The 16,360-nt window shown below is 63.1% G+C and overlaps 2 protein-coding genes across 2 annotated transcripts in view; one reads left to right on the forward strand and one right to left on the reverse strand.

The window, feature by feature from the left end:
- Positions 1–3,366, forward strand: part of LOC127540000 (interferon-induced transmembrane protein 5-like) — a 3,620-nt gene extending 254 nt beyond the window's left edge. Inside the window, exons 1-2 of the mRNA XM_051964493.1 lie at positions 1–192; positions 1,159–3,366. The exon at positions 1–192 is cut by the window's left edge and continues 254 nt beyond it. Of these exons, the coding sequence (XP_051820453.1) occupies positions 1–192; positions 1,159–1,371 (405 nt within the window). The 3' untranslated portion in view covers positions 1,372–3,366. The remainder of the gene's footprint in view (positions 193–1,158) is intronic.
- PGGHG (protein-glucosylgalactosylhydroxylysine glucosidase) lies at positions 3,058–10,421 on the reverse strand. Its single transcript, XM_051964492.1, has 14 exons — positions 10,279–10,421; positions 9,394–10,243; positions 8,829–9,033; positions 7,926–8,355; positions 7,670–7,789; positions 6,965–7,096; positions 6,734–6,845; positions 6,580–6,652; positions 6,314–6,450; positions 5,213–5,346; positions 4,608–4,703; positions 4,292–4,389; positions 3,996–4,207; positions 3,058–3,696 (listed from the first exon to the last, which is right to left on the reverse strand). Exons 2-14 carry the CDS (start codon positions 9,641–9,643, stop codon positions 3,641–3,643), a joined length of 2,055 nt encoding a protein of 684 aa, XP_051820452.1. The 5' UTR covers positions 9,644–10,243; positions 10,279–10,421; the 3' UTR covers positions 3,058–3,640.
- Between the last annotated feature and the right edge of the window lie 5,939 nt (positions 10,422–16,360).

Genomic DNA, 16,360 nt, shown 5'->3' on the forward strand with positions numbered 1-16,360 from the left:
CCCATGGACACGTCGTACCCCCGTGGGGAACATCTGCCCATGACCTCGCGTGGTTCCGAGCCCGGTCCTGCCACCGTGATCCCCATGGGGGCTCCGCGCCCCCCGAGGGACCACTTGGTATGGTCTGTCTTCAACACCCTCTACTTGAATCTCTGCTGTCTGGGCTTCCTGGCTCTGGCCTATTCCATCAAGGTAGGGTGATGGGGTGGGAACAAGAAGGGGCGCTCCAGATTGGCGTGTTCCACCCGGCTGCCGGGGAAGAATCCTGGCGTGGGCACGCGGCGCTCTGGGGTGGGGATCGTAGGACTAGAGTGCAGGAGAACCCCCGGGCAGGAAGTTGACCTAGAAGTAGCAATCCCACATTCTCAAGAGGAGGGAAGAGGTTACCCTGTGGCGAACCTATGAAATGCCGCGCGTCCACCTGGGAAGAACGAGGAGGCCGGTGTAACTAGAAACGGACAGTGTGAGAGGGGCGCTGCATGGCGCGGATATTCCCAGACTGCGGGAAGGGGAAGCGGGGGGGAGGAGCTTTCCATCAGCCGGTCCTGGAGGAGCATTTATGCGGCCGGTGTGCTCCAAGGGTAGAAGCATCTCCCGTCCTCAAGGACTCCCATTCTGAAGGCAGACGACGTGTATTGTAACCCTAAGCCCCAGGGCAGTAAGAGATCTGGCCCCAATGGGGGGGGGGGTCCCCTCGGGGCCGGAGGTTCCATCTGAGCTTAGAACCGGCTTCTTCGTTTCTTGCGCGTGTCGGGAGCTCCTGGGACAGGCCTGTAAAGTCTGGGAACCTTGTTTCCTTCGGGGGTCACGAGTTTAAGTTACTGAACCCGTTTTTCTTCGGGTGTAGCTTGAATCAGGCGTTTTGGGAACTTGGTCCCGCGGGAAGTTGTATCGCGACTGCATGCGAGTTAATAGGATTTTGTTCTCTCCTGTGCGCTTCCCTCGGCGGGTGAGGAGTGAAAGGCAAGGAAGTGGAAAAGGAAGTTAGCCCGGCGCCCTTTCCCTTCTAGAACTCGCCTAGAGGCGGGAGGGGGCTCTGGGTTTTCCGGAGCGCAGTGAAAGTGGCTCGGCGGGTGCTTCGCAGAGGAGCTGTGGCCCGGGCTTTGTGCCGGGGGCGCCCGGCTCCAACGGGTGTTTAATGATTTATCCTTGCCCCAGGCCCGGGACCAGAAGGTGGCCGGGGATCTGGAAGCCGCGCAGCGCTTCGGCTCCAAGGCCAAATGCTACAACATCCTGGCGACCGTGTGGACGCTGCTGCTGCCCCTGCTGCTCGTGGCGCTGGTGGTGACCGGAGCCCTGCACCTGTCCCGCCTCGCCCAGGGCTCCATGAGCTACTTCAGCGTCAAGTTCAACGAGGCCGATTATGACTGACCCGCGGCCTTGCCGAGTGCCCCCTGCCTCATACATCTCCTCGAGACGCCGTCCTTCCCCCCCACCCCCTCCTCAGCGGCCTCAGTCTAGGTCCTTGAGGGCCCCTGGGTCCGAGTCTGGGATGGGAAGGAAGGCTGGCCGCCCCTCAGGCTTCGAGGTTTTGATTCCCTCCCCCCCAAGGTTTCCCTCCCGCTCCACGCCGGCCCTTCCCCGCCCCCCAGCTGTTTCAAGGCGCTGCCCTCGAGGGGTTGCCGAGTCCTAAGGCCTGGGTGGGGCCAGTTTGAAGACAGCTCCAACGTCCTTCCCCTCCAGGGACATCTCTCCTCCTTCATGCTGCACCCCCCCCTTCCCCCCACCCCCCGCTAGCCAGTCTCTCCAGCCCCCACGTGTCTTCCCCAGACAGCTCCTCCCAGCTTTCCCGGTGACTGCTCTACAATCGCTTCGACTCCAGGTTCCGAGACTTCCTGTGGTCGCTCCAGAGCCAGGAAAGTGGGTGCGGGGGAATGCCCGCGTGGACGTGGCGGTGTGCGCGCTCAGCCACCCGGGGAGACTGAGGTGCGCGCTTGGGGGGTGTTTGTGTGTGCGTGCTCAGTCGTTCCTGGAGAATCGGGCTGAGGGGGGCTGGATCCAGAACCCAATCGAAGGGGAGACTCGCCTCAAGTAAGGCTGACCTCGGGAGAGACTGAAATCCTGGATATCTGGGGATTGTCCGATGGGTGTCCTGGACATCTGGGGGGCTCCAGCTGGGCCCCCCAGGACAGAAGGGGAGGGGCAGGATGGGGAGAGGCGCTTCCACTTTCACCATTTTTGTGGCCCTTCTGTGGAGGGAGGATCAGCCAGCTCCCACCCTGGGTGGCCCCGTCTGCTCCTGATCAGCGATCTGGGCAGATCCTCGGGCCGCCTCTGGCCTCCTCCCCACTTTCTTTAGGAGAGGTGGCTTTGAAGGCCGAGAAGCCCGCAGTGGGTGTGGTGAGGGCGGATGGGGCCGGCACTGTGGGCCCGTGGACCCTAATTACAGGGTGGAGCCTCTTCTCCCCTGGGTCCCCAATGTTGCCTGTGGGGAGGCTCCAAGTCGCTTCAGCCGCCTCCCCTTCCCCGCGGCTGGCTCCAGGGAGCTGCCCACACTGCCCGCACTCCCCTAGCTTCCACCAGCGATTTCCAGGCTCACCAACGGTTCCATTCGCGGAATTTAGCAGATTCAGACGCTGCCCCCCTCTCCCCCCCTCCGCGGGCCTTCCTTTCCCAGCTTACTCTTCCTGAGAGTGCCCCCAACGGGGTCTTCAGTTCCTTTCTCTGGTCCGGCTTTCTCTCCAGACAGAACCTCCCACCTGAAGGCCTCAGTCCCCAACTCCCCCTCCCCTCCTCACCCTCTCTCCCTCCCCTCCCCCTTCCCTGAAGACAGACTACAGACCCTGCACTGGGGAGGAGCAGAATAAATGACTGCCTCAAGTGAAGATAGCCTGGGTTTCTAATTCTGTCCGATCTCTACCCTCTCCCCACACTGGGCTCTGCCCTTCTTTCCTGGCCCAAGGGGCCCACGAGAGGGGGGGCAGGGGGGCGGGGCTGCACACTCCCAGCCACAGGCGCTCAGGCCCAGAATAGGTTCTGGGAGCCTTCAGTGGGATCCTGATAGTGCTATTCGGGGCTTCCATAGGGGAGCTTCTGAGGCAAGGAGAGGAGGTTCCCTCAATTCTGTCAGCATTTATTGGGCTCCTACTGTGAACAGGTACCAGATGGACAGTGTGGGCCACACGAGTACATAAGTCATTGATAAAAGGATTGAAAGAAGGGGAGAAGAGGCTGGTCAGGGGCTGAGGGAAAGAAAGAGCGGAGGAAGGGGAGCCCTGGAGAACACAGCCTCCTAGCAGGTTGCCAAGGTGGGGGGTGGAGGCGGAACGTGGATGGAGGGCACAGAAACTCACAGGAGCAGAGACCTAGGCTCCAGCGCTCTGGAGGAGAATCAAGGCCTTGAATGCCATGGTCAGGAATTGGGGGGGGTGGGGGTTGGGCCTCTGCAGGCTGCCTCAGGCAGTCTGTGTCAGATGGATCTGGGAAGGAAAGGCCGGGCCCTTAGAGGAGGCAGGCACCCGATCCCTACCAGGGTGGGGATGGCGCTGAGGCAGAGGCCGCAGGCCCTGGGGTGGAAAGGGGGCCAAGCCCCAGCAATGGACAGTCCCCCAGCCCCTGGCCCAGTGGGGGGTGGGGTTGAGCTGGCATCTCCAACATCTGCGTGAGATTCCTGGTGGGAGGAATCCTACTTCCTGGTTTCCTACAAGGGCCGTCTCTGGATCCTCCCAGCAGAGATGGGGAAGGAGACCTTGTGTCCTAAGGGGAGACCCAGACCCACATCCAAGACAGAGTACATGAGGAGGAAGCTGGGAATCGCACTGGGGGGAGACCCCACTCTCAAAGGATGGGAGAGCAGACCTGGGATGGACAGGTCGGACCATGGAGGGAGAAGCGCTATACCCCGGCCCAGAATTTCGGGGGGGACTGTCAGCCCCTGGAGGAGAACGCCTGGGTTTGCCTCTGTATCTTCAGGGCTCAGCACAGTGCTGGTACACAGCAAGCACTTAATAAATGCTTGTTGACTTGAGAGGAGTTCTTTGAGAAGGGAAACTTACCCACAGGCAGAGGAAACCGCTTTGCAGAGGGTCTCAGCTCAACCTCCAAGGGAGGGGCCCCTTCCCTCGCCGTGGCCATCACTGCAATTGTCACTGTGTCAGCTGAGAAGGAGAAGGAGAGCTTGTTCCCCAGGTAGGAGATCCCAGGGATCCGCAGGGACGAGACCTCTGCCGAGCAGGTGGGATCGAAGGCCAGTCCAGCCCTGGTGATCCTGAGAAAGAAAGTCCAGAGGGGGAGGCTGGGGGAGGGAGGCCGGGGCAGTTGGGCCCTGGCCTCCCCCCTCCCCCACACTCACCTGAACCCGGTGTACCCGAAGAGCACTGCCTGGAGGAAGCCCCCCATTCCTGTCAGGAAGTTCACGGCACCTGAGCCGTCGGCGTTCTCGGTCCACACCTACAAGGACAATTTCTAGGGGGAGACCTTGCAACCCCTTCATTCCCCCTCAGGAAGAGGAAGGGGGCCCCTCTCACACCCTAAGCGGGGTCAGTAGCTTAGGGCTAGTTTCAGAGGTTGCTTCCTCAGAGGCAGAGAACTCCTGTGGACAAATGAGGGGTCCCAGGGGGATCCAGTCCAGGTTGTCCTCCCAGGTGGGGGAGGGAGAGCGTGCTGACCTTAAAGGGCTCTGAGATATGGTGGAAGCACTTCCCGAGCTGCTCCTGGGCCTTCTGCGGCTCCTTCATCTCCAGCCATCCCACAGCGAACATGCTCTACGGCCCAGGGATGTCCTTGACCTTAGGAACCAAAGCCAAGAACGCCGCGGCCCCACAAAGGAAACCCAAGCCCGAAAGGAACCCGCAGCCAAGCTAGCTCACTCTCCCCTAGGGAAGGGGCCGCTCCGGCCCGGGGGTGGGTCCCGCTCCGGCCCGGGGGTGGGGCCTCTCCGGCCCGGGGGTGGGTCCCGCTCCGGCCCGGGGGTGGGTCCCGCTCCGGCCCGGGGGAGGGGCCGCTCCGGCCCGGGGGTGGGGCCTCTCCGGCCCGGGGGTGGGTCCCGCTCCAGCCTAGGGGAGGGGCCGCTCCGGCCCGGGGGTGGGTCCCGCTCCAGCCTAGGGGAGGGGCCTCTCCGGCCCGGGAGAGGGGCCGCTCCGGCCCGGGGGTGGGTCCCGCTCCGGCCCGGGGGTGGGGCCTCTCCGGCCCGGGGGTGGGTCCCGCTCCAGCCTAGGGGAGAGGCCGCTCCGGCCCGGGGGAGGGGCCGGGCGGGGCTTGGCCAACTCCTTACCCAGGACATGGCAGGGCCCTCGGGGGACGTGGCCGCTTCGTAGATCTCCAGGTTTTTCCTCCGAACGTCGGGACTCAGCGCGTAGGGCACTGGGTAGCCCAGGAGCACCACGTCGGCCTGCTTTACGGTCTCTCCTAGGGCGACAGTCGGAGGACCAAAAGAATGCTCAGGGGTGGGGCGGGATGGGAGGGAGAGTCCTGAATTATAAACACGATGATCAGGGGGTTTTACGTGGGACTGGGAAATATTTAAGAAGAGAAATAAAATGTTTTTAAAACAAATAAATGCACCATGGCATGACCTCCCACAGGGGGCGTGTGGCCCTGGCGAGGCGCTTCGCTGCTGCCTGCCTCAGTTTCCTCATCTGTAAAATGGGAGTACCTGGGGTTGTTGTGAGGAACGTTATGTACAAACCCTTAAGGCTCTGGGTTGGCCCTTGGGAAGCCCTTCCTCCCTAACCTTAAGCCTCCCCGTGCTAAGGGGCTGACCAGAGGGGGTTCATAGGCAGAGGGGGGCCGATGGTCTGGGGTCCCACTAACCTCTGCCAGCCCTGTGTCCCCCCCCCCTCCCCCAGGGGATCCTAGAGAGAAGAAAAGGCTGGAGGGCACTCGCTCAGTGGGGGCAGCTCCCGGGAAGGGCTGGACGCTGAGATGGGAGGGCCACGTTGCTGGGGGCGGCTTTGGGGAGGCCAGATCTGGATGGACAGATGGGGGGGGCGGAGCCGGGACCACCACCTGGGGACAGCTGCAAGGGTCAGGGTCTCTCCTCACTGCCTGGGCCAGGAGAAAAGGGGCAGGGAGGGAGGGTCTGCTGGGGGCGTGGCCAAGGCCAGGGGTGGTGACTATAAGGCTTTTTTATGGGGGTCCGCGGGTGAAAGGCAAATGACTGCACGTGTGTGTGCAATTACACAGCATATCAAACGTTCCTTAAATCGGGCATGGATCCTCCACACAAACATGCATGCACACGTGTGTGCATGTTTGTGTGCACGTGTGGTGTGTACATGTGCGTGCACAGGGGCATTGTGTGCGTATGCACGGGCAGTGTGTGTGCGTGTGCACGTGTGTCTAAGAGCCCGCAGCCACACATTCAGTCACTCACCAGGCTCGTATCCGTCGAACTCAGGGTGGTAATTTCTCTTGGGATCGAAAGGCACCTTGATTTTCTGGGCGATCGTTGCCCAGCGCTCCGGGACAGGCCGGCCCAGGTCTCTGGCCAGATCTGCTGCGAAGTGCAGGCTGGACATGGGGGGGGGGGGGCTGAGGTCCCAGGGAGGGGGTGGGGCAGCTGCTTGGTGGCGAAGCGGGGAGGGCTGGCAGGGTCGTCCCCCTCCCCCAGGCTCCTTCCCCGCCCCCCTTGAACCTCACCTGGTCTGGGCCACGACATTGGTGTAGACAGAGTTATTGACCCCAGAGTGGTACTCGTCCGGGGGCATCACTCCTGCGGGGGCCCAGATCCCGTTGGTGGGGTGGGGGGGACAGACTGCCCCTGCAAGCCTCCCTCCCCTCCCCCAGCACGCACCTCGAAGGTGGTAGTTCTGCTCCTCGGAGCACCAGGTGACCCGGCTACACCAGAACTCGGCCATGGCGCTGACCAGCTCCCAGCCCCCCTCCTCCTGGAAGAGCTGCAGATCCTGGGGGAGGGAGCAGGGAGAGACGCTGTTCCCAGAGGCCTCTTGGGGCTCCCCAGCCCGGCCCATCCCCCCGGCACACAGGGGCAATCCCCCCTGTCGCGCCCCCCCCCCCCAGGTACCTGGGTGGTCTGGTAGTAGAGCTGAAAGGCCAGCCCCACAGCCCCATTGATGTGGATCTCCTGGGCCCCATAAACCTCCTCGGGGCAGACTTCCCTGCCAGAGCTGGCACTTTCCCAGGCAAACTTGGCACCCTGAGGAGGGGAGGGGACAGAGGAGGCCTGGAGGAAGAGCCCAGACCCCACGGGCAGGGCAGGATGAAGTCGGGGCCCCGCTGGCCTTGGGCCTCCCTTGGGGCCTTGGGTCCAGCACCTAGACCTTTTGAGTCTCAGTTTTCTTCTCTAAAACGGGCCATTCGCTTGTCCTTTCCCTTCCTATGAAGACAAGCCCAAGCGCCCTTCAGCTCCTGGAGGCTTCACTGGCACAAACAAATGAGTCCAGGGAAACCAAGGCGGCGGGGACACTGTCAGAGGCAGAGCCTCTGAGGTCACGCCAGGCGTCGGGCACAGCCCGGGCAAAAGCACAGAGGCAGGAGATACAGTATCGTGCTTGGGAGTTGGCCTGTGGGCCTAAGGGTGAGGGGGAGAAATGGGGAAAGGCTGCCCCCGGGAGCAGCTCCAAGGCCCGATTAAGTGGCGGGGACTGGGGCTCAGCCTGGGCTCGCCCCACACTCTCGCCTGCTTGAGCCTTGACTCTTGTCCAAGGTCCCCCTCTTGGCCCTGACCAGAAGGGGGGCACCTGGAGTGGGGGAGGGGAGGACGCCCCACCTGGAAGCCCAGCTCCTGGGCGTTGAGCAGGGCCCCGCCCAGCGTCCGGACTCGATACTCCAGGATGCTCCTGGCAGCTTCTGGGTCCAACAGCAGGATGCTGGGAAACATCCAGAGGTCCTGGGGCAAAGCCAGGGGGCTCTAGTGGGCTCCGGGGAGGGTCCCTCTGGAAACCCCCGGAGAACCAGAAAGCCAGGACCCAGGTCCGAGCGGAGAGGGCAGCGGGGCCTGGGGGGGCGGCGGCGCTGGGTCTCACCTGGTCCCAGAAGACGTGGCCCCAGTAACACTCGTCCCGGCTTCCGTTGGAAAGCCCCCCGGGGCTGAGCCCATGGAAGGGCTCCCGGGCCCCCGGGGGAGGGAGGGCGCTCAGTGTGTAGTAGAGGCAGCTGCGGAGAGCCTGGCGGAGGGGGAAGGGCCCCACCAGGTCCAGGGCCCAGGTCGCCCAGAGTGCCCGCCAGGCGTCAGCGTGGCTGCTGTATAGGGTGCCTGCGGCCTGCAGGGAGGCGGCCTCCAGGAACTGGCTCTCCGCCTCCTCCCGGCTGCCCCCCACCACTGTGAGGAAGTCCCATGTCCGCTCCCGTCCCTCTGCCAGTGTCAGCGCTGGGGGCACTGGGCTCCAGAGCATGTGTACCTCGGGCCAGGGCCCCCCCGACTCCTCCGGGACCAGCATGCGGCCGTACAGGTACCTGGTGGGCAGAGCGGGGGCTCCTGGAGACAAGCCCCCGCCCTGCGCCCGATACCCACATCTGCTCCCCCGCCCTGACGCCCCCCTCTGCTCCCCTGCCCTGATGCCCCCCTCTGCTCCCCTGCCCTGACGCCCCCCTCTGCTCCTCACCCTGACGCCCCCCTCTGCTCCCCTGCTCTGACGCCCCCCCCGCCCTGACACCCCCCCCGCCCTGACGCCCCCCTCTGCTCCCCTGCTCTGACGCCCCCCCCGCCCTGACGCCCCCCTCTGCTCCTCACCCTGACGCCCCCCTCTGCTCCCCTGCTCTGACGCCCCCCCCGCCCTGACGCCCCCCTCTGCTCCCCCGCCCTGACGCCCCCCTCTGCTCCCCTGCTCTGACGCCCCCCCCGCCCTGACGCCCCCCTCTGCTCCCCTGCTCTGACGCCCCCCCCCCCCCGCCCTGACGCCCCCCTCTGCTCCCCCGCCCCCACTCACCGAGCGCCCCGGAAGTCGGGTCCCAGGTGCAGGGCCAGATCGGGGCTTTGGGGCTGGAACTCGGCCTGGAGGGTCACGGTGACGGGCTCGGGGCCCGATCTGCCCACGGACACGCTGGAGACCAGCAGGTGGGGGAGCACCCGGTGGGCATAGATTCTGTGGGAGGCCCAGAAGTCTGGGCCTCGGAGGCTATGGAGGAAAGTGCCTGAGGGGGGAAGGGAGCGAGCTGGGCAGGAGGCCTAAGGCCAGTGACCTCTCTGGTCATTAAGGGGGGCCTTAAGGCAGCCCCGGCACAGGTCTGCGCCCGAGGGCCAGGGCGGGAGGTGCGGCTCTGGGGGCCGGGCCTTGCCCGGTTCAGGAGAGACGGGAGCCTGTCCTCGGGGGAAAGAACCCAGGAGAAAAAGCCACACGTCCGGTGGGGAGGCTCTGGGTCCCTCGGACTCCAGGCACCTGTAGTTCGGGGTGACAGCGGACAGGCCGAGGCCCAGGCCCACGTGGGGGAGCGGAGCCAAGGGGCGACGAGGGAGACCTCGCAGGCGCCGATAACGGGGGGGGGGCGCCCCACCTGTCTCAGTGTCCAGGGAGAAGGTCTCCTGCGGGGGAGCCCCGCGGCAGGCCGGCGGCCCCAGGCGGACGTTGAGAGGGCTCGGCAGGTCGGCCCGGTGCGGGTTCCCGCCGGCCCCGCTATACACGCCGCTCACGTGCAGGACGTCGCGGTACACTTGTGTGCCCAGGTACGCGTTCGTCACCGTGGCCAGGAGCCGCGGGTCTTCGGGCAGGGAGCCGGTGCTGAACACGGTGGGGTCGGCCTCCATCTCGGGCCCGCGGCAAGGGCGAGGGGGGCCCAGGGCCGGCCGGCAGCCCCTCTCCCTAGATCCGGCCTCGGCTCCCGGCGGCCCGATGTGAGGGAGGGTGCCCCCCCCCCCGGCCCCCTCCTCTGCCGCACGCACTGAAGGAGGGGGGAGCCCCTCCTTCCTCCCTTCTCCCCGGGCCCGCAGCCACACAGCCCAGCCGGGGCTCTGCCCCAGGCTTCCAAACCTGGACCGTGTGGCTGTCCAGGTCCGGGGTCCGAGGGCCGAGGGGAGGGAGGGAGAGCAGATCCCCCGGGGCTCCAGCTCAGCCGGGACGCCTTCCTAGGTGGCAGGCGGGCCGGGGCAGAAGGCCGGGGCGGGGCGGGGGCGGAGACACAAGCCCCTCCCCCACGTCTCAGTCACGGGGCAGGAAACTGGCCGCGAGTTCGGGGATTGCAGCAACTTCTGGGCGGCCCCGGCCCATTGGCTTTAGTGTCCATCTCTGCCGCCCCGAGCGCGGGAAAGAAGCCCCGGGGTCCCCGAGTTTGAAAGCTCCGCAGGAGCATCCCCTCCTTCCTGCCCGCCTTACCTCCGAGGGCAGCCCCTCCCTCCTGCCCTCCTTACCTCCGGGGGCAGCCCCTCCCTCCTGCCCTCCTTACCTCCGGGGGCAGCCCCTCCCTCCTGCCCTCCTTACCTCCGAGGGCAGCCCCTCCTTCCTGCCCGCCTTACCTCCGAGGGCAGCCCCTCCCTCCTGCCCTCCTTACCTCCGAGGGCAGCCCCTCCCTCCTGCCCTCCTTACCTCCGAGGGCAGCCCCTCTCTCCTGCCCTCCTTACCTCCCTCCCTCGCCGCCCGAGGGCAGATGGGGGCAAAAGTGTCACCGGGAGGCTGCTGACCGCTTCTGGGGCGGTGTGGGGAGGAGGGGGTGGGGGAGCCACCCCCAGGTCTCCAGATGAACGGGGCTTGAACCAGAACCACCCCCCAGCCCCTTCCGCCCGGGACCGGACGCGTTGCTGTTAGCGCCAGCCAGTACCGGTGCAAAGACGGGAGGTGGGAAACGGAGCAGGAAGCCCGTCGCGTCCGGGCGCTGTGCCCTCCGTCCAGTGAGAAGGGGAAGGGTTAGAGTCAGGGCCACTGAAAGGGCCTTCAAGTCCCAGCAGAGGCGGCCGGAAGCTGGGCACCCAGAGCAGCGATTTCGGCGGGCCGTGTAGAGGGCGCCCATGGCAGGTTTCCTCTGGACTGAAGGCCTTGTACCTTCCCAGAGTGCCCCCACTCTCTGCGGCCCTAACCCTGAATGCGCCTCCGCAACACGATTCTGTTCCAAATTTAGCAAACGCTCCTTCAAAGCGCATTTCTGAACAGACAGAACAGACAAATGGGAACCTGGAAGTGAAGAACTCACCCCTCTTTTAAAATACCAGTGCCCTGAAACTCAACGTGCAGCTTTCAGAGCTATCCTGCCGGCTGGCGCTCTGCTCGGCCCTCCATGCCCTTCAGCAGGACACAAAACCCCCAAAGAGCGAAAACAAAACCCCCAAAGTGAGAACAAAACCCCCAAAGCGAGAACAAAGCCCCCCAAAGAGCGAGAACAAACCCCCCTGAAGAGCGAGAACAAACCCCCCTGAAGAGCAAGCACAAAACTTCCAAAGAATGAAAACAGACCCCCCAAAAAGTGAGAACAAAACCCCCTAAAGAGCGAGAACAAAACCCCCAAAGAATGAAAACAAACTCCCCAAAGAGTGAGAACAAAACCCCCAAAGTGAGAACAAATCCCCCCAAAGAGTGAGAACCCCTCCAAAGTGAGAACAAACCCCCCAAAGAGCGAAAAACCCCAGCCACTTCCTGCACTCTCTTCAGTCTTTTCTCTCGGCCTTTGAGGGGCTTCATCCGGGTAACCAGGGGATGCAGGGGTGGGACAGCTCTGGCCTGGAGCCAAGGACGCGAGTTCAAATCCAGATTCCAGACCCTGGAGCTGTGTGGCTTCCCTCAGATGGGGGTAGTGAGACTGGCTCCCGTTCCTCTTGCATTACCCTCAGATATCACCTGACCCACAGGAGGGCGCTCGCAGGTAGCAACGCTCACGATGCCCCAGATTCCCCACCTGGTAACCAGGACGTTCTCCCTTGGTTTCTTTAGTCAGTGCTTAGTGTTGGGCCTGGACTTCCTCGCCTCCCTGCATCAGTCAGTTAAAAAGCCTTTGTGAAGCACCCACTGTATACGACCTGAGCACCTTCACCCAGCTCCCACCGGGCCTGAGAAGCCGTGGTCCGCAGCGCGGCCTCGGCCTGGCAAACTGTCTCCGCAGACAGACTCAGTCCCCTGCCCCGCGAGCTGGGGGGTGTCCACCCGAGCCCGCCTTGTCCAGCAGCCGTGAAGGCCCCGGACGTGGGGGCAGGTTCCGAGGCTACACCCCAAGCCGTCACGGGGCCGGCCTTGTCCTGCAGTCCCACCTCACTTCCACCACTTCCCGCGGCAGTGATGGCCTTGGGCCCCCTTCGAGCAGACCCTCGCCCCCCGGGCACCGGCCTGGACACCAGAGACCCCGAATAGGCAGCTTTGTTAAATGGACGCAGGAAAAGTTCAGAGGAGCAAATGAACAGAGTAAAGCGCTCAGCAAAGTCCCGGCGTGGGGAAGGTGCCACGTAAATGTAGCGATTGTTACTGAGACGACCCGAGAGGGAGCTGACTCCGTGAATCGTCAGAGAGCACTGACCCCGGCCGGACGTCGGGCTGAACCCAGGGAGCTCAACAGGTCGTCCGGGGCTGCGGGGACCCTGCTGCACAACAAACAAAAGAACACGAGCGCACGACACATGGGCGCAAGCTCTAGGCAGGCCGAGCACAATGATGAGTAGGGAGGCCCTGGACCTGACCCCGCTGGGAACCCGGGAAGGCGGGAGCCGAGGAAGCCGCGGAGGTCCCTGGGCAAGCAGGGGAAGATGGCCGAAGGGCCTTGTTCAGCGTCCCTAGGCTGGGTGCTGGGGAGGAAGGTGGGAGGACTGGACAGGGAGGAAGGTCTTTGGGCGCCAGCAGAGGCTCTGGAATAGCTCCTGGGGAAGCCCTGCCGGGCCGGACACGCCGGACTTTGGAACCACGGCTTGACAGTAGCCGGAGAGGGACTGGACGCGAGGCGGCAGAAGGCTTGGGCAGCTTCTGAGGCCCTGCCAGCTCTGCTCTCTGGTCACTGCGCCAAGGCACCTGTGGCCCGGGGGCTGCCTCCGAAGGGGCTCAGCCGCAAAGATGGAGACCACTCGCATCACCTGTGGGGAACTGAGGCCCCAGACAGAGGCTCCGCTGAGCTCCCAAGGGTTAGGGGCTGGGGCCCGGCTTCTGCCTTTGGCCCGAGCCTGTGGCTCCCGGTCTGGACACTGGGTGGCGCCGTGTACTCATAATCATCGGTCTGGACTCTACTGGGGCTGAGGATGACGCCTTCCGAAGGTGGGAAACAATGGAAGAGGAGGAAGGGAGGAAGAGGGGGAGGAGGAGGGAGAGGAGGAGGAAGAAGGAGAAGGGGAGAAGGAGGACTGGAGGAAGAGGAGGAGGAGGAAGAGGAGATAGTTGATTAGTCCAACCAGGACAGAGCTGCTGGAGTTGAGGTCTGTCTCTCTAGGATTTCTGAGTCCTGGTTCCTCCGCAGTCACATGACTTGGTGTGTGATGCCCCAAGCTCCTTCCCAACAGTCAAACCCTAGGGTCGAGATTGAGGCTTCGGACAAGCTCCCCCGTCATCTTCCGTGGGATATGAACAGAGGCCTGGTTCAAGCCTGGGTTCAGAATGAGGGTGAGTGGCCCATAGTCCTGTGTCCTGCCAAGCCCCAGCCTCAGTCACTCCCTCTCTGGCCTGCCCCTCCTCCTCCTCACAAAGCTGGAGGAAATCACCATGGTCCCCGACCTCCACTGGGCCCTCACCCCGCCAGGAATCCTGCTAGGCGTCCACCATCACTGCTGCCCCAGCTTAGCTATTTTACAGAAACCCTTGAGACAGTGAGCAGGGGGCTCCTCGCTTCCTCCTCCTCTCAGGTGCCTCACGGGCTTCTCCTCCCCCCAATCCCTTGAAGAAGTCACGCTCCTCTTTGGCAGGACCAGCCCTTCCACCTAAGCCATCCCACCTCATTCCCTCTAAACAGACCCCCCTTTGTCACAAGGCGGGAGCTCCCTTCTCACTTCTCTCCACTTTCTCCCTGCCCACTGGCTGCTTCCCTACTGTCTACCCCCGTGCCCTTGTTTCCTCCATCTTCAAGACCCTCTCCCTTCCATCCCCACTAGCTGTCATCCCACATCCCTCCTCCCTTTTGTGGTCAGACTCCAGGAGAAGGCCCTGTCCGAGCCAGCTCTCTTCCTTTGCTTGCTCACAATCCATCCCTGGTTTTTGTTTTTTCTTGGTAGGATATACCTTCATTTTTTTTACATATTTCCATGTGAGTCATGTTGGGAGAGAAAATCAGAACAAAAAGAAAAAACATTAAAAAAAGACAAAAAGCAAAAATGGAATAAAAGATGGTATAAAAGGTGAAAATGGTACACTTTGATTTCAGGCTCCAGAGTTCTCTCTGGATGTGTTTCCCCAGAGTTTACTGGAGTTGCCTCGGATCACAGAATTGCCGAAGAGGGCCATGTCCGTTTGATCATTGTTGCCATGTATGATGATCTCCAGGTTCTGCTCGCTTCCCTCCGCATCAGTTCCCGTGGGTCTCTCCGGGCGGCTCTGAAATCCTCCTGCTGCTCTTTCTTATACAACCATAGCATCCGAAGCATCATTCAGCCATTCTCCGTTGATGGGCAGCCACTGCGTCTCCAGCTCGTTGCACTCCAGAAAGGGCCGCCCCAGACCCTCAGGGGTCCCTTTCCCTTCTTCGGGCTCTCTGGGATGTAAGCCAGCAGTAGCGCGGCCTCTGGCAGAGCTCCACATTGCTCTGACTTCTGCTGTCTCTTCCAAGTGACCCCCGATCCCTGTGTGGCCGCGTCCACCAGACTCCTCAGTCTTCTTTCTCCTTGGCCTCTGTAGCGAGGGAGCTCTGGAGAAGGGTGCTTGAAACAAGGTCTTAACTCAGTGGAGCTGATGAGATGATGGTTCTCAGTTCCCATAGACTTAGTCCTTGGAGTAATGATGTCATGGCTCCCACATGCTCAGGGGGCTGTAATGATGTAATTGTACTGAGGGAGGTAAGGGCTGCGAAGGACTGGAAATGAGACATTTCATCTTTGACCAGCCTCGTGGCAGCTCTCCTGCCTCCTCCACTAAGACCAGGGACAGGATCCTTCAGAAAGCTAGGCCAGACCTTACAGATCTCTCTCTGGCCTTGGATCTTGGAGTTTACTCTCTCTCCTCTCTTTGTCTCTGTCTCTCCCTCTATCTTTCTTCCGTCCCCACCCCCGCCCCCTCCCGCTGTCTCTTTCCCTCCCTCCCTCTCTCTCCCTCCCTCCCCCCCTCTGTCTCTCCCGTGTCCCTCCCCCTCCCTGTCTCCTTCCTCCTTCCCCCATCACTCCAGGGCCTTCTCCCTGCTCCTTATTTCCAACTTTCCCCGAGTCTCCAGGCTGGGCGGGCGGTTGGGGACTGTTGGCTCTCCCATCAGCCCGTGCGCTTTTTGAATCCAGGGGCTCGGCTCGTTGGGCAGTGGGCACGTAACAAGTGTTTACTGAATGGGCTCTGCCATGTTCACCACAAAGGAACTAATACGCGTCTCACCAGAAACGTGTGTATAGATTCAGGGCACGTCTAGGCCAGGGTGCCGGGGGGAGGGGCAGGGTGCCCCGGGGGGGCCCTTCGACCCCGGGCAGGAGCTCTGCTTCTGCAGGAGACCTTGGGAGGGGTGGGGGGGAGCGCTGCTACCATCTGGGGCCTCATGCCCTAACAGGCCGGAGTCTGCCCGGAGGCTGAGCTCACAAGGGGAAACCTTATTTGGAAAACTCATTTGGGCTTGAGCCAGGAGTGGGGGGGGGGCAGGAGGATTATTCCTAAAAAGGTACGAACGGCCCCCATAATGGCAGCCTCCGGAGGCTCCTAAGCCTCTGGCCTCTGAGATGGGGTCTGTGGGATGCGGGGGCAGCCTGTGAAAGGAGCACTGTGCTTCCCCCTCAAATGGGGAGGACACCCCCTCCCTCCTCGCTCCTCCAAAGCAGGAGCCGGCTCTGGGCCTGGGGGAACACCCTCTCTCCCTCACCCCCCAGAATGCCGGAGCCGGCCAGCCTTGAACTCTGTGAGGTCCCCACGAGGGGGGCAGGGTGTGTGTGTGAGCAAACAGCCCGGGTAACAACAGAAATGAGGGGCCTGGAAAAGGCGGGGGGAAGCTCTGGCCAGGGATGGGCTGGACCAGAGCCAGAGAGCTCGGGGGTCCCACAGGAGGTAGGGTGATCACTGGCCGGCTCCGTTCTTATCTCTGAATCATTCTGGAGGTGAGGGGGTCCAGGGAAAGCATGAAGGGCCCAGGGAGGCGGCAAGGGGGGGTGGCGAGGGGTCACCTTGCAGCGCCAAAGCCTTATCACCAAGAGGAAACGCACTGGGCCTGGGAATGACCCCTCTTCCTCCTCCACATAAACACTCCTTTCAGCAGCCCCAGAGTCCAAGGGGGTAATTATGGGCCCGAGCGGGGGGAGGAGGCCCTGGCGAAAGGACTGGGTTACAGGAAGGGATTAGAGGCCCTGACCCCGGCCCGGAGTTCCCGCTGGCACCCCTGCTGCCCGTACCCACCCTCTCGGAGAGGGCGCTGGTTGGCCAACGTGCGAGGATCGGCATCCTGGGCGCGT

The sequence above is a fragment of the Antechinus flavipes genome, chromosome 6, assembly GCF_016432865.1.
Source record: "Antechinus flavipes isolate AdamAnt ecotype Samford, QLD, Australia chromosome 6, AdamAnt_v2, whole genome shotgun sequence".
Taxonomy (NCBI): domain Eukaryota; kingdom Metazoa; phylum Chordata; class Mammalia; order Dasyuromorphia; family Dasyuridae; genus Antechinus; species Antechinus flavipes.